The following is a 24,223-nucleotide window of genomic DNA, read 5'->3' on the forward strand; positions in this document are numbered from 1 at the left end:
GCAGCAAGTTGAGTTACTTTTATTTTCTTTTTAAAATGACATGCCACATTCACAAAGTCATCACACTTTTCTGGAAAAGCGATCAGCCTATAACAGTCAATAAATCACCTTTCCCCCCTCTCGAGGACAGTCTGATAAAAATGTCACCCCTAGTAATGAAATTTGTTTGACTGTGATCAGTGGGGTCTTTGCATTTGGCTGGGTATGAAATCATTAAAATGAAAATTTCCAGCCAACAAATACAGGAAAATTCATTGTATCCAGAGGTTTGCTGTGAAGCTTAACAGCTGTCTTCTAACAGTGAAATGCAACATGTGCTTCGTTTGCTAAATACTTGCTTGGTCCTTTACCCTCTGCATTTTAAATGTTAAACATTAGTTGATGTCACTCATTGGTTATATATATATATATATATATATATATATATATATATATATATATATATATATATATATATAATGTAATATGTTAAACATAATATAATCTAATGCAATTTGATTCTGACCTGAGGCCCTTTGCTACGTGTCGTCTCTGCTCTCTTGTCTTGTCTTCTCCTGCCTCTTCACTAATAGCTTCATTAATATTTAAAAGCTGAGAGATTTCAGTTTAAGGCAGCTGATATTTTTTGCTATTGCATGTTTCATAAAGCCTAACTCCTCTCTTTGCAGCGCTTGTTGATGAGGACTGCAGTTTGGAGATAGCTTTTCTTATCGATAGCTCAGAGAGCGCCAAGGACAACCATGCCCAGGAAAAGCGCTTTGCCTTAGACTTGATGGACCGGCTGCAGGGCCTGCGGCTGCAGACTGGACGGGGGTTGAGTTCCCGTGCAGCCCTCCTTCAGTACAGCAGTCACGTCATCATAGAGAAGACTTTCAAACAGTGGCGAGGCACAGAAGACTTTAAGGCCCGAATTTCTCCAATTGTGTACATTGGCCACGGCACCTACACCACCTATGCCATCACTAACTTGACCCGCATCTACTCAGAAGAGTCAGATACCAGCAGTGTAAAGGTGGCCATTCTGCTCTTTGATGGCATCTCTCATCCAAGGAACCCAGACATATTCTCAGCTGTGGCTGATGCCAAGAACCAGGGTGTCCGTTTCTTTGCCATAGGAATCACGCCTGAAGCCAACGAGCTGGCTAATAAAGCACAGCTGCAGCTAATTGCTAACTCTCCAGCTTCCCGCTACCTTCACAACCTGCAGGACAGAAACGTTGTGGAAAAAGTTATTAAAGAAATTGTGAGTAAAAACAACATTTAGTTTTTGCTTTTTTTGGATTGCATGCTACACTATAGCAAACAAAGTAGATTCCAGTCTGGCTTATTAGCATTTTATGGTACACCGCAATAAAAAAAAAAAAATTGCCCCCTTCTTGATTTTTTAGTCTTTGGCATTTGTCACACTTACATATTTCAGATAATCAAACAAATTTTAATATTAAAAAAGATAACCAGAGTAAACACAAAATGGTGATTTAAGTTATTAAGCTGTAATGCTACCCAAGCCTTCCTATGAGACAAGCCTTTATGTGTTTTTCTGACTTGGACTTTTCCCACGGATGCCATTTTTGTCCAGGCTCTTTCTTTCTGTTGAACCCTGACCTTAATTGAGGAAAGTGAAGCTTGCATTTCTTTAGATGTTGTTGTTTAAGGAGCTTGGAAAGAAAAGCGTCTGGACTTGTTTCTTGAAGTTTCTTGAAGATGTTTCACCTCTCATCTGAGAAGCTTCTTGAGTTTGTAGAGCAATTGGTGGAGAGTCCCAGATTTTAAGCCCTGTGGGAGTGTCCCCCAAGAGGGTCATGCACCCCCTACTGATCGTCTACCTAATCTCACGAGCCAAGGTGTGAAAACGGGTTTGGGTCAGTGGGTTCACCCGAAACCTTGGCTTGGATTGTGACTCGCACCATTTTCACACATTGGCTCGTGTGATTAGGTAGAGCAGGGGTGTCAAACTCAAATATACAGTGGGCCAAAATTCAAAACTGGAACAAAGTCGCGGGCTAACATTAATATTTATTTAAAAAAAATCTTCCTCCAGATTTAAGAATGAATCTTTTCTTATGGACTCAAACACGTTTTGCTGAAAAACTGAATATGGAACAAACAAAGCTTAATACTAAACAATATATATATTAGCTGTGGAATACCAGTAGGCCAGCTCTAATAATAATTTGGTATAGCTTTGCGGGCCAAATGTAATTAGGCTGTGGGCCAAATTTGGCCCGCGGGCCAGAGTTTGACACCTATGAGGTAGAGGATCAATAGGGGGTCCATGACCCTCCTTAGACTTCAATGACCTTGATGACTGAGAACCTTCACAGACATTTAGATGTTGTTCTGGGTTCTTTTGTGACCTGTTGTATTAGTTATTGAGGCACCTTTGGACCACTGTTTCTAGTTTTCTCCATTTGTGGGTAATGGCTCTTCATGTGGGTCAGTAGAGTCCAAAACCTTGAAGTGTTTTTTCCAGACTCTGCTCCTGACTTTTTTTTTTTTTTTAAAGAAAGAGTCATGATGTGTTAGTTTCTGAGATCATTTAGCATAGTTCATTTTGTCAAACAGGTTCTTTTTAAGTGATTTCAGGAGTATGGCGTATCAAGCCTGGGCATGCCTAGTGAAAATGAACTAAGCTTTGGAATCCCCCCCTCCCCCCCCTTAAATAATCATTAAAGAACCACATTCTGTATTTATTCATTTTGCTTTTTCTCATACTAAAATGTGTTTAACCTGATGCAACATTTCATTTTTTGCTTTTTGGGGGTTTGACAAATACGCACTAACGCTAAGAAATCATGCAGGGTGCAATTAATTTTTCATGGCACAAAAATATAAATTGCCCAATTATAGTTTTCTAAATACATTTTCATTTAAGCACCTTGGAAGAAAAGCCTACGCTCATGCATGTTCAGACTTACACGTTATCATTCTGAACTGGCTAGAAACCATATATCTACAGCTCTTACACTGCTTGTGAAATTGCATGTATGTTTGATATTTGCCTGTTTCCAGAGGGGAAAAGAATTCTGACAGATAAAATCTTCAAAAAGCCATTATGCAGACAGATGCTTTCCAAATCAAATGTCTTTAGTATCTCAAGGCACTGAATAAGCACTTCCACTGCTGCTGCCATTGTTACCACCCACTGCTCTGATTTCTTGCCTTATTGCATCCCCTATGTACACCTGCTACCGGCTGCCATGGTAATAGATCTGCTGTCATTAGCAATAAAACTCTGTAGAGAAACGTGATGAAACTAAGAAACATTTTATGTTGACTTAAGTTAGGTAAGTTAACTTTTACAAGTATTTCTGCCAAGACAATTGCAGCATGTGTTGCTCTGAAACATTCTCCAGACATGCTTCCAGGCTACTGGCAGCAACATGTGCTTCACATTATAATGCTTTGTGGGAAAATTGGGTGCAGTAAGTACAGCAACACAGCAAACCCATGCAAGCATGCTTCATCATTCAACAAGCCCCTGAAATGCCACTCAGGCTTCAAACTTAAGCTTTACTGTTGACACAGGTGATACACATCCAAATATGACAAAGGAAAATCTTTATGGAAAACCTGCGCCGAGGTTCCCAGAACACTGGATCTGACAGACTGAATTCTCATGGCATGCAACAGCCCAGCAGCATCTACACTCACGACTTTCATCTCATTGCCTTGTACAGTCAGCATCTGTATGTCATAATCATGTAGTCCTGTCCCAGCTGAGAACTTGTCTTTTATCTTTAGTTCTCATTGAACAGCAACACTCAGGTCCTCTAATAACAGACGTGTCTTTAGATGTGTCTTTTGAAGCCAGAATACTGAGAATATTGTCTTACCTTCAATTTTGAGCTACTCTGTTGAATTGTATATATGTAAAAAAAAAAAAAAAAAGGTTACAACATCTTGATATTGTTCTGTTTCTTCCATCACAGACAGCTGTGGCTGATGAAGGGGTAAGTCTTGAGCCTCATGTTTTTCCAGACATATTTTGTTATATATGCCCCTGTATGGTCCATCTCACTCTTCTTCTCTTGTTTTTTGAAGTGTCCCGTGCAGAGCAAATGTGCATGCGAGAAGGGTGAGAGGGGACCCAGTGGACCTGCTGTGAGTATGCCAATGTCTATGGAGCAGAAAAGTGTCCAATATTCAATAATTACAAAATAAAGTATGTAATATGTAATTAGATAAATAAAATTGGGTAGCATTGCTTTTTTCTTATATAACAACACAAGGAAAAGAACTGCATTTTACATATAAATAAAAGATAAATATTGAATTAAATTTTACAGAGTTGCTCAAAACCAGGTGTGAGAGGTGTGACCTCTATAAAAAAAGGATCTTGAATGTTCACTAGTCTGTAGCATTCAGATATTTGTTAACACAAAGCAGGAGACTCATCAGTAACCTTAAAAAAGCAATCATTGTTCTGCATCAATCTGGAAAGAGTTATATGGCCATTTTCAAATAACTTGTAGTCCATCATTGTACAGTGAGCAAGATCATTGAGAGCAGAAAATATTCCCAAACTTCACCCAAATGTCAAATATTGCAGTGCTCAAAGAAATTACTAAAAAAAAACCCAAGAGCTACTTTTCAGACTTTACAGACCTCAGTTAGCATGTTTAATTTAACGTTGTTGCCAGTAGAGTTAAAAAATTGACTGAGCTATCAAAATTACATATACTGGCTCATATATATATAAATTTGGCTGGATGTCCTTTAGTAAGTCAAATCTGAACCAGATGCTTCCTGTATCATTCTGATGGATATTTGACCAAACTTGTTTTTATAGTTCATTTAAATTGGTTGGTTTCCTGATAGAGACCCTGTTTTTACTCATAGTTTCAATAAGGCTGAGGTCAGAGTTTTGGGATGCCCTCTCCAAAAAGTTAATAGTTTGCTTTATCTTGCTTGTGTTATCTATTCAAAAACCAGTTTTGATGTGGGTTTGGGATCATTATCATGTTGGAACACCCAAATATGTCCACGTTTCAACTGTTTACCTGATGATTTTAGATGAAGTTAAAGAATTTGGAGTTGGTCCTCTTCATTATTTACTTTTTGTAATGTACCAGTATCGCTGGCAACAGAAAAGCCCCAGAGGCTAGAGGCTACTAGACAGTTGGTACAGTGTTCTAAGTTTTGAGCCTCACTCACAGAAAGCCTCCAAACATACCAGGGTCGGGGTTGTCACTCACTATAGAGCTCTGTTTAACAGAAGCAAATAACCGCAGCATTTGAATTCAGAGAAATACAATTTAGAAGAAGTTAAACAGCTCAAGTACACTGCTAAACAGCCTTTCTTCAGTTACATTTTTAGCTTTAGTCATTAGAAAATTGTATTTTCTGCTTTTCCAGATCAAAAAATAATACATTAGAATGACATTTAAAAAACGCCACTATGTAAGAATTTCTGTAGTATAAAGTTATGAAATTATATTTAATAAAAAGGAGCTAAACTGTAATAAATGCTCCTAAATAATGTTATAAAAAATCACTTCATTTATCAATTTTCAATTGTTATCATTTATTTTACAGTCATAATCCATACTTTTCTACTGTGCTGAAAAGACAGTGACCACAAAACTGGCTTGTTTGATAACAAGCACAGCACAGATAATAACTCAGTGTCTATGCCAAAAGACTACTTGCACATTTTTGGAGGGAGTTAAGTAAATCTTATGGTTTTAAACATAAGAGTAAATTCCTCTAGCGATTTTTTCAGAAATGATCTAAATGTACATGAGAAATCTGTAGAATCACGTCTGTTAAAGCAACCCGTGAACTTCGGATTGTGTGAGGACACATCTCAGCAGATACAATGTTACAATGAAAGACCTCCTTTGCCTGCCAAAGCCATGTCGTGACAAGAGGATATCTTTTATTGCGGCGAGAAGGTCAGCTTCAATTAAACACTGCAGTTTTGCTTTGATGTATTTTCACAGGATGAGAACAGCGTAATTACCCTCTCAAACCTAATGCTCCAAAACCAAAGCTGTGTCTATCTGCACACACTGACGGAAACACTGTATGAAGACAGACACACACAAGAAGGCGTATACTTACAATGTAAGAACATGCATAGTTCACAACACAAAAACAGCAAAAACAACCAGACGGTTGTTCGGCTATGGACTTACACTCGCATGCAGAGCACATCTCTTTTGTCTCATCTGCTCCCAGACTCAGCGGCTGTGATGAACTGGAAACATGTTTCTGTTAAACAAAAAGAGCTGTTATACTGTGCATTGCAGAACAGCAATAGGAAGAAGGAAGGCTATTTTATTGGCCTTTGCTTCCACTGACAGCTGTTCAACATGCTGAAGGGTCTCCTGCAAGAGATGGCATGGGCCAGACTTAAAGGTGTATTGCTAGGTAGTTACAGTAAAATATAGTTATTCACTATCTTTACTGGGAATAAAGTTAATTAAATAAGATTTAATATATTTATTTTATACAAAGTATTAAGAAACAGAAATGTTACTCTATGGATGATTATGTATCTTTAACCTTGCTACAATGTTTTTCTCTACAGGGTAAGAAGGGTCGTCCTGGAGAGGATGGAAACCCTGGCCCAAAAGGACAAAAGGTGCAGACTTGTATTTATTTTACACAGTTAAAGCACATGCAAACAACGTGGGCTGCCTTTCCTTTTTAAACAAAAATTCCCTTTTCACAGGGTGAGAGTGGGCTCGGTGGAATTCCAGGTCGAATTGGAGCAGAGGTGAGCTTAAATCAAGTTGGTAAGGTCAAGGCTAAGTCAAGACTGACAAATTCAGTGTGAAAGCATCTTGATGCATGCTCAATCATCCAGGTAAGTAAATCTCCAAAATTGTTTGGAAAAACTCCAAAAGCTCTTTATAAGATTGGGGAAACCTGCAGTCAGCTGAGACTGAAGAAGTCACTTGGATGAGTGACGAAACGTTTCTCCCAGAAAACGCTACGTCCAGATGAACAGAATCAACTTTTGGAGATCAGTGTGAAAGCCTTAGCATCGCTCTTGCATAAATCATTGTTGTAGAATGAGAAGAATGAAGTATTTTTTTGTTAACTTTATGGCAGCGCTTTTCTCTTTGTCTTTCTCCTCCTGACGTGATGTTTTGTACACACAGGGAAAACCAGGATACAAAGGGGAGAAGGTAATGTATAGATTCTAGTCTCTCTTTATGTCTCTCTCTCTGTCTTCATGGTTATGCAAACTTCCCCATGCTTGTGGCAAACTACAGAATTATATCCTTCGTACATGATATAATACAGTAATACTGGAAATGTGATGCAGTTCAGTTTTGTTTCAGTTTTACAACTTTGTTCAACTATGTTTGATGTCAATCTTGTGTTTACATATTTCCCATTGTACAATAATACAGTTATTCTTGGGAATTACACTCTGTGTCATAAATGTGTCATAGAAAAACCATGGGATAAAAGTCCTAAATTACGCATAATGATGCTATACTAAAGAACTCACCTAACACTTTTTATTCTATCACAGGGAGAGAGGGGGGAGTGTGGCACACCTGGAATTAAAGGAGACAGAGTATGTTGCAATTTGAATGTTGTGAAACAAATCTTATATGTGTTCAAATATTACAAAGTTGATAAAGCATTGCTTGTGAATATGAAGCTTAACAAATGTCATTTATTACAGGGTCCTGAAGGACCAGTTGGACCAGGAGGAAATCGTGGACTTCAGGTAAATTTTAATTTTATTTCTCTTGGTATCAAATCAACTGTCAAAACATCCCACAATGCACTTAAGAATGATAAAAAAGTGGACAAATTTGTATCATTAAATTGTATAATTTTTTTTTAAAATAGTGACTGTTAGTGGTAGGTACACATCAACAGGTGTAGCCTATCCATACAGCCTTAGCATGTTGTTGTTCAGGTCAGTAGGACATCAGGACAGTATTTTTATTTCAAAGATGTCGGTCTATGTTATCCATAATTAATTTACATTAACTTAATGTACTACTTCAGTCTACTACTTACTTATATATAAGTGTGTCACTCACACACTCATTTAACTTTTAGGGCTTATCCGGCCCACCTGGTGATACTGGACCTGAAGGTGTGATGGGCAAAAAAGTAAGTACTCCTCTGTCTCAATGAAGCCAATTGCAGTGGTTGACATGTCTGAAGCTTCCATCTAAAATACTGATAGTATGTAGTGTAGTGTAGCCTCGGTTCACATAATGGGTAGAGATTTGTCTGCTTTTACTTTCTTTTCATCTTTTTTACCCACTACCTGTTTGCAATATTATTTGCAATTTTTTGCCAACATCATCAGTTTTAAACAATTTAATTTAATTTTATTTATATTTCACCAAATCTCAACAACATTTATGCAAAGTGCTACCCTACAATAATACTGAGAAAACTACCCCTATGAGCAACCATTTGGCAAAAGTGGGAAGGAAGAACTCCCTTTTAACAGGAAGAAACCTCCGGCAGAGCCAGGCTCAGGGAAGGGGAGCCATCTGCCGTGTCCAGCTGGAAGTGGTGAGAAGGGGATAGGACAAAAGACATATTGTTGAAGAGAGCCAGACTTTAATAATAACTAATTATTAAATACAAAGTGGTGTATGAACATATAGAGGGTTAAAAGAAGTGAGTAAAGGAGAAACAATCATTGCATCAGAGAAAGCCTCCAGCAGTCTAGGACCATTGCACCATAACTAAAGGAGGATTCAGTGTAATCTGATCCAGCCCTGACTATAAGCTTTATCAAAAGCGTAGATGAGAGTACTTGAATGAAGAAGTTTGAATGGGTGGGTAAGTTCTTTAAAATGCTTTGAGTTCTCAGACAGAGTAGAAAAGCGCTATGTAAGAATCAGTCCATTTACCATTTACCTCACCTTATTCGGCCCTAACTAAGCTTGATTACAAAGGAAAATTTTAAGCCTTATTCTAAAGGTAAACAGGCTGTCTCATGGGAGTTTGGCCCACAGAAGAGAGATGCTGGGCTTAACAGGGAGCCAATGAAGGGAAACCAATGTGGGAGAAATAGGCTCTCTCTTTCTTGTCCCTGTAAGTACTCTTACTGCAGTATTTAGGTTCAACTGAGGGCTTTTCAATGAATTGTTAGGATATTCTGATAGTCCAGCCTACATTCAATGTATTAACTTGTTTTTCAGTGATTGGCTATTCAGAGTAAGTATCTGGTTAGTGTTGATGCAACCCCACTTGGTTGCACTGGTTAATACATCTCCAAATGGATACAGTAGATTTAAGTCATTTTAAGGTGGCTGGATTTAAAGTCACACAATTCATGTGAAATAAAAGGTTAATGTGTTTTATTTATTGCTTTTCTTTAAAAAAAAAAAAAAATTCTTGTTACACACAAAAAATGTGTTGATTTTCTTACTCTTCCAGGTGTGCAATAAGTTAACCACTAACTGACAGGTTTAGCCAGAAGGCAATAATTAATGTGAAGACAGAAAATTGACTAAAAGAAAAACAGTTTATAAGTAAGAGCAGAAAACAAATGTTTGAAAAACATGGCACAGGGAAATTAAAAGTTATGTTAAAAAATGGGGAAATTACTTAAGAAAAAGAAATTAAATAAAATCGTTAGATGTCCCAATGAAAACACTGATGAGAGTAAAAATTCTCCAAAGAGCACCAGCATCACTGGTTGAGTTGAAGCCAAAATAGTTTTTGTGCCATACTCTAAATAAGGGGCAGCACGGTGGCACAGTGATTAGCACTGTTGCCTCACAGCAAAAGGTCCTGAGTTCGATCCACTATCAGTCTTTTTGTGTGGAGTTTGCATGTTTATCCTGTGTTTGCGTGGCTACTCTGGCTTCCTCCCACAGTCCAAAAACATGTAGTTTGTGGGGATAGGTTAATTGAAAAATCTAAATTGCCTGTAGTTCTGAATGGCTGTCTGCAACAGACTGGCGACCTGTCCAGGGTGTACCCTGCCTCTTGCCCTATGACAGCTGGGAAAGGCTCCAGCGACCCTGAGAAGGATAATCAGAAGCAAACGGATGGACTCTAAATGAGGTTTTTAACGTTGTAACGTTGGACATTTTAACTGGTGAGTCTATCAGGACTCACTCACTTTCAAAGCCACCTTAAGTGGCTTTAGAGGAACTTTATTTTTAAGCAATCAAGCCAGTCCCTACTTTTGTTTGATTGTTGTGTAGAGAATAAAGCATTTTTTACATTAAAGATAGATGCATCTGATTGTGGCAGCCTTTTCACTCCACCTTCCACTGTGGCCCCCGTGGAAGGGCTATAAGTTCATTTGATTTTCAACAAGGCTGCACTACATGTCTTTAGAACTTAGTACAAAAGTGAACTAAAGGAGACATAAATCAGACATTCCTTTATATGTGATGGAATTCTCTCTGAGCCAGAGACTGGCCTTTCCCCTTCTCCAGCCAAAATCATTCATCAAAGGTGACCCAAAATCTTAAAAACCAGATGTATATCTAAAGGATACACTTTTTTTTTTAAGCTGGACACATAAAGTCCTCTGAAGTCTGCTTTGGGTTAAGTCTTACATAGCTGTATCAAAGGAGCCTCCAATAATTCTGGTACCTGTGGAGTAGTAGTGGTGAAACATGAAACGCTTTGCTGCATATGGAAGAATGTGACATAAATAAAGTGTTTGATCGTCAGATGCAAAATATCACACGCACAACATTGACATTTAAAATGCAATTTGATTAACTTCATCCAGCGCCAGCATAAATAACATCACAAATGTCAAGTAGCTCTACTAACTGATAACACTGATTCAATGACTATACATTTGAACGCTTTTATTGTGAGTTATGATCCGTCCCTGCTGGAACATTGGAAAGCCCTCTGAAGTAGCTCATCTCTTATTACCTTGTCAGCTTATTTGTCTGTTTCCACTTTTTAAGCCCCCAGTCCCATGTTATACCTGCCAATTCTGCCATAAGCACACACTCCCCCACCAAGTGTTCCCTCCTTAATTATTTTGGAAGAATGTTCGTGTTGATAGTCTGGCTGTCATCCTATATCACCTGAATGGCAGACTAATGTCTGGCATTAAACATTGTCCCAACTTGCTTGAAAGGGCAACAGAAGAAAAAAAATCTACTGGTATGCGCCTGCTAACATTTCTACAGCCTCTTCACGCCTCTTGCTCGCCCTCCTGTTGCACAGCAAAGCTGTGATTTATGACCTCTGCGTGAATAATTGCATTCTTTAACAATAAAGCTAAAGGAATGAAGGAACCCCGTAGTACTAAGTCCCCTTTAAAAACAGCTGAGAAGGAGAGGAAGCAGAAACATGTATGTTTATGTGGGTGTGGGAAAGAAAGTCAGTCATTTCGGATTTTTTTTGCTAGTTTTTGCTGTTGTTTACAACTGTACGTGCAACTGTTTATGCGCCTTTGTATCCACAAGTCTGTCCCTGCTTGTCTTTTTATAGGGGGAAAGGGGACTTCCTGGGCCACCTGGAATCCAAGGGGAACAAGGGATTGGCCTTCCGGGACCCAAGGTAAAGTCTGCTACCCTATTCTTTTGGAAAATTAAGTTACAAAGGCATAATAATCCACCTGACTCTCACCCTGTATGAGCACTCCTCTCACTTTCTTGCAGGGTGATATTGGTTTCCAGGGGCAACCAGGGCCTCCAGGTCCTCTAGGAATTGGTGAGCCTGGACCACCGGTGAGATAAACTAGCAACTCACACTTCACATTAGCATGATGGCAATGTAATGTCAAAATGCCAAATGTACAATGTAATGGGTATGGAGTAATGATGTCTAGGGGGTACTTAAACTTTTATTTTTTATTTATTTTTGTTTTGTTTCACACATGGTACAGCAGTAATTCATTCCCATACACAACCTTCCTTTCAATTAAAGTAACACCGTTTCCATGCATGAAAAGGAGCAGGAAGAAGAATCAATTCTTATTGATACCTGCCCCCTATCTGTGACAATACAAGTAGGCAACCAAAATTACACTTTGACAATTTTCTGCACATAACAAAACAAAACAAAGCAAACAGAACAATATACTCAACAATGAGCAATACCACTAAATATCAAACTAAAAGGATCATTTTTCTACAATTAAATTCTATTCTTTTCAACTTCTTCATATTGGTTTATCATTTTATTCTTATAACAGATTTTAAATTGAGAAACATTTATACAACACTTAAGATGATCACTGAGAGAATTCCAGTTTCTTATGCCTGTGACTGTTGGACACATTTGCCTTTGTGTGGTTCGAGCAAACCGGTGCTTAAAATAAAACTTCCTTCTGCCGTCCCCATTTTCTGAACACAATACAAATAAACTTTGTAACTTAAGAGGTAGTGTTTTATTTTTTGCCCTAAACATAATAGTTAAAGTCTGTAATTTCACTATGTCTTCTAGTTTTAATAATTTCGATTTTATAAACAAACTATTAGTGTGTTCTCTATATTTAACATTATGCATAATTCAAAGCGCTCTCTTCTGTAATAAATATAATGGTTTCTGGATACATACATAAAGAAATAAATAAAATGCAAGAAGATAGCATTTTTCGCTCTTGGTACCTTCCCCCAAGCAGCTGAAATAGTGAATGGTGAAACAACCTGAGTAACTATGGCAACTAGCTTGCTAAACTGGAAGAGCGCTGTTTTTGGACAAGGCAAAGGAGGCAGAAACAAGAGTAAACCTTGAAAGGTGTGAAAATTTGAAAATTTGAAATAAAGACCATTATGAGCAGGTTTAGGAAGAAAAATACCTCTTAGACACATACAGCTTTGCTTCAGCAGTGTATTAAATAGTTTAAAAATTGACCTATTTCTGTATAAATGTGAATGATAGAATTGTTTGACATGTAAAGAAGCGACAGAAGAAAATATGGACAGCCATGCAGAGACATTATATTTTACCTGAAGAGACAATCTAACTTACATTAATTGTACCATTGAGATCAGTGTGACTAAAACTCAAAGCAAATTGCTTGACAGCTGGGATATGCCTCTCTTTTTCCCTTGCAATGTTTTGCACCCTGCATAAGCATTGCAACTTTAGAACAATAATTGCTGAGGGAATAATGTATCTTTTGTGCAATACGTTGACCATTTTCTTATAGATTTTGTTACACACTGTGTTTGTGGACAAATGTCTTCAGCCATACAGAATGTGGGCATGTGGTCAGGCGCTGATTTGAGGAATACTTGATCTGGTAATATTAATCTGTCCTGTTAATTTAGTTACGGGAACCCAAAATCATGATTGAGATTCAAATGTTATTAATTTTGCGGCCCTAGCTTAACCTAAAACAACAACAACTGCTTGGAGAATTTCTCTTTATAGAAAACTAAGGCTAACATTGTGAGCTGGTTTTAAAAGTCTTATATTTCAGGGCTTTCAATATATATATATATATATATATATATATATATATATATATATATATATATATATATATATATATCATCAACAGTTTTTATTAAATGTAACAAATACTCAGGAGGGCTAGCTACACATAATATCTAATTCAAGTTTTAAACTTCTGTTGCAGGTAAATGATGGCTCATGCTGAGAAATATTTGGTCATTGTCATCCTGTGTTTGGACTTTCTTAAAATGGATTATGAAATATTTTTGTTTATAACTTGTTTGGTATTTTCTAAAAAGTCTATTTTGACCAACATAATATTTTTTGGATACATGTAACCAGATTAATGTACTGTCTAAATCTAACCAAAGTACAACTTAAAAGTAATTTAAAAAATGAAAATATGAAAGAATAACAATAAAAATCAGAATTTTGACATTTGGAAACACATGGAACACCAACCTCAGTCTCCTGTCTCTTGCATCTCAGACATCCAATAAAACCTAAAATATATGTGAACCTTGCTGCTCTATAAACTACTACACCTGACTTTTAAAAAAGCTTTCTGGCAAAAGTCCCTGAAGGCAAACCTTCCCCTCTGTGATCCCCCCTCACTGTTTAAGGATCTATTGCTAATACCTTGGCCAGATGGAAACATTTGGCGGGGGTTAGATCCAGTTTGTCACCACACCTTAGACAAGAGACAAGTAAAGAAGCAACAGAAGGAAATGTTGACATCCAAGCAGGGACATTACATTTTATCTTCAGAGACAACCTAGTTTGCATGTGAGACATCTTTTCAGTTTCCTTTGTTTTACTCAGGGACCTCAAGGACCACAGGGAGTCCAAGGAGAGAGAGGACTGATAGGAGAAGGTCTCCCTGGACCAAAGGTGAGTTAGCGTTCGTGCTTTTTAAGTCTGATCTTTTTTGTGTAAAAAAACAGCCAGGGAAACTCTTTTAACCCCTTTGACCCTGGTGGCATTCATACCTTTCATATCTACAAACTGACCTACACAAAGATCCATCTGGGCTCCAGATTCCAGAATGTAATGACAGGAAATTGATGATGTGTAGGATTACAAGACATGATAACTCAACACAAAAGTTCCATAAATTAACAGTGTGGTATGGCTCTCATTACCTCGTGCTGTGATCTAGTCCGTTGATTGTATCCAGCACAGGACATGAGAACATCTCCACATAAAGCAGAAGTTTCAGAGATGATTCAAGAAAAAAGCCAGGGTATCATGTCAGTGACTCACAGAGAGAGGAAATAAAGAGTCTTTTCCTATGTCTGTGTTTTCTCAAGGCCATCAGGCACACACATTCATATATGCACACTCAGTGTCTTTTAAGCACAAGTGCACATGTGGATATATACTTTCTCTCATGTTGTTTTCGTTTTCCAAAGCAATTTCCACATGAGAGATATCTTTGACATTTTTGGGCCCAAGAAATATTTCATTCAGTATTTGAGTGTGAGAAATGTACTCCTTATACTGTGCAGAAGACATACACAGCATGTTTTTGTGATGCTTTAATGTTTCCTGTTGTTATTCTTAGTTTTCCCGTCCTTTTTCAGATTGCACAGCGTGTTTTTGTTTATGGGCTGATTGGCCAACATTTCTGTATGTTTAGATTTATGCCTCCACCTGTTCTTTTGGCATGATTTTGAGTGACGTGTTTTTTTGCGTTTTCATGCAGACAGAGACATTTTTGAAATGAAAGTGGAAAATTTAAGACAATTTGAAACATCCAGCAGAGTTATTTTATTCTTTTTAATGTTGAAAAATATTAAAATATTTATCACACTCCGCCCTTAGATCATTTTGATTATTTCCCACAAAAGTTGTATTGATTCCCCAAGCAATTAAAAACAACATAGCTCAACATCAGTGTAATTGCAAAAATGTATTATTACTGTTGGAAGCGTTCCTTTGTAAAATGTTTGTGGTTTCTTTCAAATTACAAATGTCAGATCTGTGCAGTTGTCACACAGCTCTGTTGTTTTGATAAATGCACACAGCTAAATTAAACGTAGTTACTGTAAAAACTTTGTGGCTTTGTTATAAGACTAACAGAGCAGTTTTGTATCACAGGAAGTGGAATTCAGGTGAATTTTTCAACTTTAGTCTGCTTCAGACTACTATTTGATTTATCACTTGGCGACTTGCCTTGGTGATGGTATCAGCCAGCCCCCCCACTGCTGAAGATTGGCCTCAAGGGTGCTTTTTCCCCACTTTTTTTAATGGCGTTCTTGTTCCAAAGCAGCATTCTTCACATGACAAGCCTCAACAGGCTCCAGATTCACAGGAGCTCTGCAGCTTTTTCCACATCATTAGCACCTCAGCTTGTGAGGGATCATAGAGTTACGACAGTAAATCTTTACCTCTTGAGGCTAACATGCAAGAGCGGCATGTTAACCAGTGTACTCCTCTATGCGACATTGTTTCTGTTGTCCTTGGATGTCCTTGGAAGACGCAGAAATATTTCCTTAAGGGAAATCGGATTTTTCTGCAGTCTATAAAGTGCAGGACATTATGCAGCATTTTTTTTTTTTCATTTTACTGACTGTCATCCTGTATTATCTTTCTAATCCCTCAGTGAATTTCTCCTCCTGCTTTTTCTCTTTGTGTAATCGTTATATCTCCTCTAGGCACGTTTTGAAATACATGAAATACCACAATATTCCCATATAGTATATAGTATGGCTACCTCTGCTTTCCGTAGAAGAAACAGAAACTGTGTGCAAGTTTGGATCTTTCAGGCCACTTCTGGTGAGCAAGTTACACTCTTCTATCAGTAACTGACATAAATCAAACTGAACATTTATAATAACAATAAGCATTTTGTTTTTGCTAAGCCAGACATCACAAGAAGCCATGAAGCTAAGTGAGAAACAGCTCGTAATGCACATTACTCCAATGGCAGCTTTTCAGTTACAAAGCCATCATTCTTTTTAAAGTCAGATTAAAAAGTTGAAATAATTCATTGTGAAGGAAAAGCAAGACATGCTGTAGTGGTTAACACTTTTGCTTTACATATAAGACATCCCCAGTCTGACACTGAGGAGACATAAATCCAGCCTTGGGTGGGTGAGTGGGAGGGGTTATAAACCAGTGTATTCTTAGTGCAGGGCCCAGGCCTGTATGTTGTGTCAGGGAGGGCATCTGGTACAGAAACTGTGCCAAATCAAGTATGTGGATCCATCTGCTGTGGTGAAACCTCGGGGAATGAGGAAGCAGCTGAAAGATGATACATTGGTTAAACTAAAACTCCTGTTTGGCTTCAAAGTCGTGTAATGTTTTACACCGTGTGAGGACTTTTGGAAAATAACATCTGTATTTTGACTAATATCATACTATTCTAACTTTTATACTTATTTTTCTGCTCTTATTTTGGCATTATTTTCATACATCTTACTAATATTTCAAGAGTCAATTTGCAGTAACTTTTTTGTCCGTCTTGGCAGGGAGAGCGAGGCTTGGAGGGGCCACGGGGACCCAGAGGACAGCTGGGTGCTGGAATCAAAGGAGACAAGGTGGAGTTTAAAGAGGCCTTAACTAAGGCGCCTGCTGAAAAGCCTTCACACAGCCATGAAGAGAAAGCCGGAGTCCTGTTGTGAAGAAGGCCATAAGTTGGCAGAGCCACGGATGAATGCATTCAGTGCAGTGTTATGTAGGAGGTCACAGTCCACAGATGATGAATCAAGGTCAAAGCATGGATAGTGTAGGAGGAGCGCAGTTTCACTGCTTGTGCTGATGAATGTGGAAAAGTTAGCCTGCAGTCAGGTACAGTCAGACATAGACATAAAGGTAAAGGTTTGTCTTTCAGGATGTGTTTGTAGAGCTTCACAGCCATCTGGCAGCATTTTAGCTCACAGACTTACAGACAAAGAAAGGCTGAGTTGATTTTTAGCTTTGTAATTCTTTCTGCTACATGAAAAATCATTTCCCCCCCAAAAAACCTTTTCGTTGTGATTTACACGGGTGTTCTCGACACCAATGTTGCTGACAGTTTTACCGTGGGCTTTGTAGTGAAGTTTATTGGAGGTAATCACAACGTTTTCATGCAGTAATGACAAACACCGCCTGCAGGGTTCTCTGCATTACCATCATATATTTGTGATGTGATTATAGCATGTGGCAGATAAAAGGAAGTGAGGTAAAAGGAGCAGATGTCATCATGTGTGGCCTATATTATTAATTCATTAAAATGCAGCGCTATAGAATTGTATACAGATGGGTGTTTTCCACATATAATAAATCACATTTCAGTGTGAGGCACTATCAACCTATTAACATTTACATGTTGTTATCTGAACTTGTAGGGGGATTTTGGGCCACCGGGTCTTCCAGGGCTTGTCGGTCTCCCAGGACTAGGCATACAGGGTGAGAAGGCAAGTGTTGGACTCATAATATGATTCCCACAGTGGCTCTAATACATTAATTTTTTCATGTTTTTATAATCACAGTGGGTTTATATTGAATTTTTTTATAGTTTTTTTTTTATTGTTACTGTCACCATCCATTTTTTTACTTGTTAATGTAAGGTAATAGTGATGAACTGACAATTATCAATAACATAATGAGGCAAATGTATTGTTTAAGTAAGATACCATATGCAATACGACAGACGTTTGTAGTTCATCAATGATTCTCAATCCAAGCGAAGCCCTTTGTTAGTGCTAAGGAGCGTGCAAACATGCTGAACTACGTTGGAATTTCCAAGTAAGAAATGCATTCCTGCCTGTGCACTACTGGCTCTGTTGTGCTGGCTCCGGGTCCAATGTGTAACTGATGCTACCAACATTAACAGGACGCTTACAGTACAGCCTCTTATTGCGTGTTTGTCTGGGTTTCCGGTGTTCTGACAAAACGTCCTACTTTGTCAAAACATCTTACCGTAGCGTAAATTTATAGTCATGTCAATCAATCTGTGCTACCTTATCAGAATATACTACCTTACGTGGTTTATGCCTCCATCGTACATATCTATAGGTAGGACGTTTTGATGGCCAAATCACACTTATCAAAACGTGCTTCCTGCTTGGATTTATACAGTAAATAAAATGACCAATGTCAAGGTTCTTAGAAATTAAACAATATTATCACTCAGTTAACAAGTATGTAGTGCAATATTACTTTCTTCGACATAACAACGGAGCGTGGTGTCCACTAACTGCAGGAGGACTAAAATTAATTGACAAGGTTTACACTGTATGCCAGTTTACAGAAGTTTAGAAGTACTAAATCAAGACTTGGAATATGACTTCAATTGAGACTCCAAATTGGAGTATTTTTGCACACACACACACAAAAAACGCATTTTAGCTTGAAAAGTTAACAAATTGACAACAGCTTGAGGAAAACAAGAATCAACTGTAATAAACTGTCAGTAACAACAAGTAGGAGAGCTTGATAGGACAGAATTACCAAAATTAGAGAGGGGATAACCTAACATATGAAACAGGAAAAAACTGCTTTGTAATCCATTTATTCCACCAAAGTAACTGTATTCTAATTATCACCTATTTAAGCGGTAACTGTAACAGAATACAGTTACTCATATTTTGTATTTTAAATATGTAACGCCTGTACATGTATTCTGTAACTCCCCAATACTGACCACAGTAAACAATAATTCTGCCAAGATCTTCATTGTAGCACGTTCGTTGAGAACAGGTCAATCTGACATTAGCATTTAGCTTAAATCATGCCCGTGCCAAAATAAAACACCTTCAAGCTGCTAGCATCAGTATTTTTTTTTTGCAGACCTACTAATAAATAAAAAGTTATTGCTGCCACTTAAGATATTTTAGTAAAGAAGCATCTGCTTTGAGCTACTTTTTCCCTATTCTTTGATAACAAATGACAGAAATTATGATTACATGAGATCAGGTGTTGCTTTATTAATACAAGCTTTTGATCAACAATCATAATTTAAACAACATGATGCAGAAGGGCATAAAAATTCACGCTCTGACACAATAACAACAGCTAGTGGAGACTAGTGGAAACTGTTGGCTGCTGACAGCTTAGCCAAAGCGCTTTTCACTGTCATCAAAACATCAGCTCTTTGCTATCAGAACAGGTCTGGTTCTAGTTCACCATTCACTCACTTGTGGAAGAGAGGGAGTCAGGTGTGCTCTCACACAGGGCTTTCTGTACAGCTGAATTTATTTAAAGAAAAGGCTTCAAAATAGGACTGAAAAAGTCTCCATTAATCACCTGATTATAGAAAATAATAAACCAGCCTACTGGAAGAAGAAAAACTTTTCATGCTAAACTGTTTTTTATTTTAATATGTGTTTAAACCAGAAACATATATTGCACTGAACCAATGAAATCATTTAAATTTTGTGTTAGAAGAAAAGTTCGCCTCCTTCTGATGTCCCAGAAAAAATTCTAATTACTCTGCCTTCAGCAAAAACACTCCCTGTTTACAGATTCCATTCAGGCTTCTTTTAATTACTGCATTTATTCATACCTGCAGGGCATAGAGGGTCCAAGGGGGCCACCGGGAAGCAGAGGTCCACCAGGAGAAGGCATGCCTGGGCCCAAGGTTTGTACATATGCTCAAAATCTTATTGGTAATAACAAGGGGTCAGGATCTCTATGTGGAAGCCACAGAGCTTATAGTTAGAACGGGATCATATGACCCTGAAACGTTACATAGTTAAGTGGTATAATGCTTAGCAATGATGACTTAAACTGCAGGATCTGGCAAACTGATTAATGATTTGATAGCCAACCAAGCAAAGCTGATGCTTTTAGTCACATTTATACATTTATCTCTATTGTACATGTTCTGCTCTCAGCACTGAAGACAGAAATTAAAGGTTAACCTGCAATTGGAGCGATATATCCACACAGATTATCAAGTGTACACCTGGGTGAGGATGTTAAATAAAAGTAAATTGAATGCTAAACTGACCAGGTACTCAGTCCGTCCTGTATTTTAAGCTGTTATGTAAACTTTCATTGCAAGTCTTCCTGGTGTCTCAGCATAAACGCTGGTGTGACCAGGCCTGTACAAAATAATGCCAGCAAGTATATTTTCTTAAAAAATACGTGGCTCTCTGGTAATAGTCCGCTTAGCAAATATTAACAATACTGGTGTAAGTGTTTTAGTAATTACGACAAGATGTGAAGATGTTATTGCCTAACACAGGGAGACCAAGGGTTTCCAGGTGAAATTGGTGCTCCAGGGGAGAGAGGGGCTGGAGACCCTGGAGCTAAGGTGAGTTGAAACCATTTGGTAAAAACCCACATCAGCAGCAGTTATCAGTATACATTATTTAAAGTATTAAACATTCCCTCCATAAACTCATACAGAGCCACCAATCTGTCCTCAGGGTGAACCAGGATCATCAGGAATGCCAGGTTTGCCTGGGCTTCCAGGGGAGGATGGGGCCCCTGGACAGAAGGTAGTTTGAAGATTTTTTTAACCTGAGCAAACGCAAAATGGAGTTTTTAAATGATCATTTTATTTATTAAGGGAAAAAGCTATCCAAATCTATCTCGCTGTACATGGTAATTCAACTTTCTGTTGTATCAAAAAATCACTTAAGTAAAACGTGCCTGATCAAGTGAAGTAGGCTAAAAGGTCTCAAGAACCAATGCAGCATCCCATGATATATAGAAATTTTCTAAAGATAGTTGACATCTATCAGTTTGGGAAGGATTATATATCCATTTCTAAGGCTTTAGGACTCAAGCAAACCACATTGAGCTCCATTATGAACAATGGTAGTATGATTGTCTGGGGCTTTGCTGTTTAAGGACCTGGACAACTTGCCTTAATTGATGAAACCATGAATTCTGCTATCTGTGAGAAAATCCTGAAGAGAATGTTCAGCCATCAGTTCATATCCTGAAGCTCAAGCCCACTTGGCTTACTCTGAATCACTCAAAAACAACCAAATAAAGGTTTTGGGTTTTTTAAAAGTCGCCAATTAAAACGTTTGTCCAAAGAGTGAGCCAAGATTCTTCTGCATTGATATGAAAGACTCTGAAGAACTGCCATTCAGCAACTTCCAGTTGCTGAATGGCAGTTCTTACTAACAAGGGTGTTACAACCAGGTTAGCAATATCTATTATTACATTTTGTTTGATGATGTAAAACATGTAAGTATGACAAATAGGTATAATATTTAAAAAAAAAACAGGAAGGGGGCCAAATACTTAGATGCATGTGTGTCTTTAGGGCGAGCCCGGAGCTATTGGCCTAAGAGGGCCAGATGGCGCTCCTGGAATTGGTATCCAAGGTGAAAAGGTAAAAAAGTAATATTCCATATTTCATTTTCCTGCAAGTCAGTAAGTAAGTCAGACCAGTGAGTATATTCCTGATGTGACCTTCAAGGGTGACCAAGGCCAAAGAGGAATCAGAGGCTTGACTGGGCCGCCAGGCATTGCTGGACCCTCAGGACCAAAGGTGAGCAATCATTAGGCCATCATTAACATTTACCTGTAAAGAGATAATGAGAAAATATCCTCTGTACGTTTTTGGTCTTAACCAGTTTGCATACAATAAACTTTGTCAGGGAGAACCAGGAGCGCAAGGCAGGCTGGGTTTTCCTGGTCCTCCAGGACGCTTCATCACTGGACCCAAGGTAACAGATTCAGTTTTACTGAGCCATCAGTGTAAGACTGCGGAGATTCGTCATGTTTTCTTCACATTTTCACAAAATATGTGGTAGTTATTTTAGGTTGTTCCAAGACTCTTTGTAGAAAGAAACATTGATTCTCCTGATGCACGTAAACTTGTTGTTGGCATTATTGTTATTGTACTACATACATACTACATTATTGAATTGAATTAGTATGTTTAGTTTGTAGCATTAACCCATTATTAAACAATATTATCAGTGGTAGAAGTCTTTAATTTGCTTCTAAGTAGCAACAGCACAGTCCTAAAATGTTCTACATTTTATATTGTATATATAGTGTCTATTAAAGTTAATGTTTTTATATTAGATGTACAACATCCATGTTGCACATCTATGTACAACCTTCTGTACTAAGGGCAGCTTTGTTACTAAAAATGTGTTGTAGGGTGATCCTGGTCCAAATGGCCCTCCTGGTCCAGTTGGGGAGACTGGCTATGGACTTCCTGGTCCTAAGGTAAAACTGATATTATTCTTCTCTGGTTGAAAAAGAAATACACATATAAATATGTATTGCATTTCTATTGGGTGCCTGCCTGTAGAAACAAGCATGAGTCAGATTTTCGAACAAACACATTTAAACATGTGCTGAGTGCGTCCAAATCTGGAAAAGAATCAATAATCAAACAAGTAATGAGAGGCAGATCAGGAAACACATGTTTGTGCTTTCATCATCAAGGCCATTTACAGTCCATCTAGAAAGAACAGAGAATATGTCAAAAATTAGGATGGGAAGCACAACTGTACATCCTGTCATGCTTTCCATATGCTAACATTTGCTGAAAATCTCAGCTAATAAAATGCTACAACCTGTTTTTATGTTTTGCTCAATACTTAACCCTCTCAGGCTCAAATTAAGTTTTTGTTGCTAATGCACAAAAGAATACCTGCAGTGGTAAAAAAAAAAAAAAAAAACCTCATAAAATATGTATGTGTCGTAATCAGGTTGTTAGCTTTTACTTGTTGCAAATCTGCAACGCCTGCCTTGAGAGGGTTAATATAAGGGACCAACCAAAGGAGCATATGTGTCCAATTATGTGCATATTCCACTTTAGTTTGTTTTGCAAGTCTACAAATCTCTTTGTATCCTTTGTATGAATGAATTATTGATACCTATGTATCTGCCTCCTGTAGGGTGACCGAGGAGATCGAGGCCCTCCAGGCCCATTTGGTCCCAAAGGAGACGGCTATCCTGGCCCCATGGTGAGAAGCTGATTTAGACAATGACATATGTCTCCTCATAAATCTGTACAGCCATACCTTTCATCTGCATACTATATCTAGTCCTCCATCCATCTAGCATTTGCCTCTCTTATACTGCCGCTCAGTTCCAACCCTCTATCAATCAGTGAGACATTTATTACCCAACTTTACAGTAGGTGGCCCTTACATATATCCTGAGTATGTTTCCTTTAACTTAAACCAGAGGGAGATGAAATGAACATGATTTGCATTAAGGGCATTAAGAATAAAGGTGGTGCCTTAAAAAAAATAAGAAAAAAATCACTTACTATATTTTACTTTCTCATTGAGGGTTGGATATGAAGACTGATACCAACTGTTTGGTCTGTAAACCAGATGCTTAGCTTAGCTTAGCATAAAGTCCAAGAACAATGAGAAGCAGCTAACCTGGTGCTGTCCAAAGGTAACAAAATCCCCCTGTGGGGATTGTTCCAATTTTTACACATTAAATCCTGTTTTATTGCATTATTTCATAAAAGCCAGACAATTTCTTATTCAATTTCAAGTATTATACTCAGAGTACAATATTAACTTACACTTCTTTCTGGAAATCCATACTTAAGTCAGCTTTTTGCATTTTCAGGGTCCTCCTGGGCTGCCTGGACTTCCAGGAGAACCTGGGCCGGAGGGAGTGGGCGTTCCTGGACCGAAGGTGAGAATGTGGATCCATAAGATGGAACTTTCTAGCGTGCATTTCTTTCAAATGTCAGTGTAAGGTTGGGTCTTTGTTTAAAAGACATTGAGAATTATAGTAAGGTTACAGTAGGTTTCCACACTTTCCAGCAGACTTTGTGGTTTGTACAAAGGTTCCAGTATAGTGATGTGTTGGTAATTTGCAGGTCTATATAGTCATTTGAAAAATATGTCTACACACTAAAGCTATATGAAATTCAGTTCCATTTTCAAATCAATTTTATTTATATAGCACCAAATTACAACAACAGTTGATGTGCTTAAAATTGTAAGGTAATGACGAAACAGTACTGCAG

The 24,223-nt window shown here is 38.0% G+C and overlaps 1 protein-coding gene across 2 annotated transcripts in view; it reads left to right on the forward strand.

Moving 5' to 3' along the window:
* The window catches only part of LOC146491956 (uncharacterized), a 33,502-nt gene that overhangs the window by 1,180 nt on the left and 8,099 nt on the right, over nucleotides 1–24,223 (forward strand). For both annotated transcript variants that reach the window (XM_085150874.1, XM_085150875.1), the window contains exons 3-25: nucleotides 669–1,243; nucleotides 3,933–3,953; nucleotides 4,045–4,104; nucleotides 6,536–6,589; nucleotides 6,680–6,724; nucleotides 7,113–7,139; nucleotides 7,493–7,537; nucleotides 7,649–7,693; nucleotides 8,035–8,088; nucleotides 11,410–11,478; nucleotides 11,580–11,648; nucleotides 14,146–14,214; nucleotides 16,797–16,865; nucleotides 17,655–17,723; nucleotides 19,820–19,888; nucleotides 20,498–20,566; nucleotides 20,682–20,753; nucleotides 21,533–21,601; nucleotides 21,689–21,760; nucleotides 21,870–21,938; nucleotides 22,381–22,449; nucleotides 23,127–23,195; nucleotides 23,818–23,886. In XM_085150874.1, the coding sequence (XP_085007000.1) occupies nucleotides 669–1,243; nucleotides 3,933–3,953; nucleotides 4,045–4,104; nucleotides 6,536–6,589; nucleotides 6,680–6,724; nucleotides 7,113–7,139; nucleotides 7,493–7,537; nucleotides 7,649–7,693; nucleotides 8,035–8,088; nucleotides 11,410–11,478; nucleotides 11,580–11,648; nucleotides 14,146–14,214; nucleotides 16,797–16,865; nucleotides 17,655–17,723; nucleotides 19,820–19,888; nucleotides 20,498–20,566; nucleotides 20,682–20,753; nucleotides 21,533–21,601; nucleotides 21,689–21,760; nucleotides 21,870–21,938; nucleotides 22,381–22,449; nucleotides 23,127–23,195; nucleotides 23,818–23,886 (1,898 nt within the window). The remainder of the gene's footprint in view (nucleotides 1–668; nucleotides 1,244–3,932; nucleotides 3,954–4,044; nucleotides 4,105–6,535; nucleotides 6,590–6,679; nucleotides 6,725–7,112; nucleotides 7,140–7,492; nucleotides 7,538–7,648; nucleotides 7,694–8,034; nucleotides 8,089–11,409; nucleotides 11,479–11,579; nucleotides 11,649–14,145; nucleotides 14,215–16,796; nucleotides 16,866–17,654; nucleotides 17,724–19,819; nucleotides 19,889–20,497; nucleotides 20,567–20,681; nucleotides 20,754–21,532; nucleotides 21,602–21,688; nucleotides 21,761–21,869; nucleotides 21,939–22,380; nucleotides 22,450–23,126; nucleotides 23,196–23,817; nucleotides 23,887–24,223) is intronic.

This window comes from Neolamprologus multifasciatus, chromosome 23 (assembly GCF_963576455.1).
Source record: "Neolamprologus multifasciatus chromosome 23, fNeoMul1.2, whole genome shotgun sequence".
Classification (NCBI taxonomy): domain Eukaryota; kingdom Metazoa; phylum Chordata; class Actinopteri; order Cichliformes; family Cichlidae; genus Neolamprologus; species Neolamprologus multifasciatus.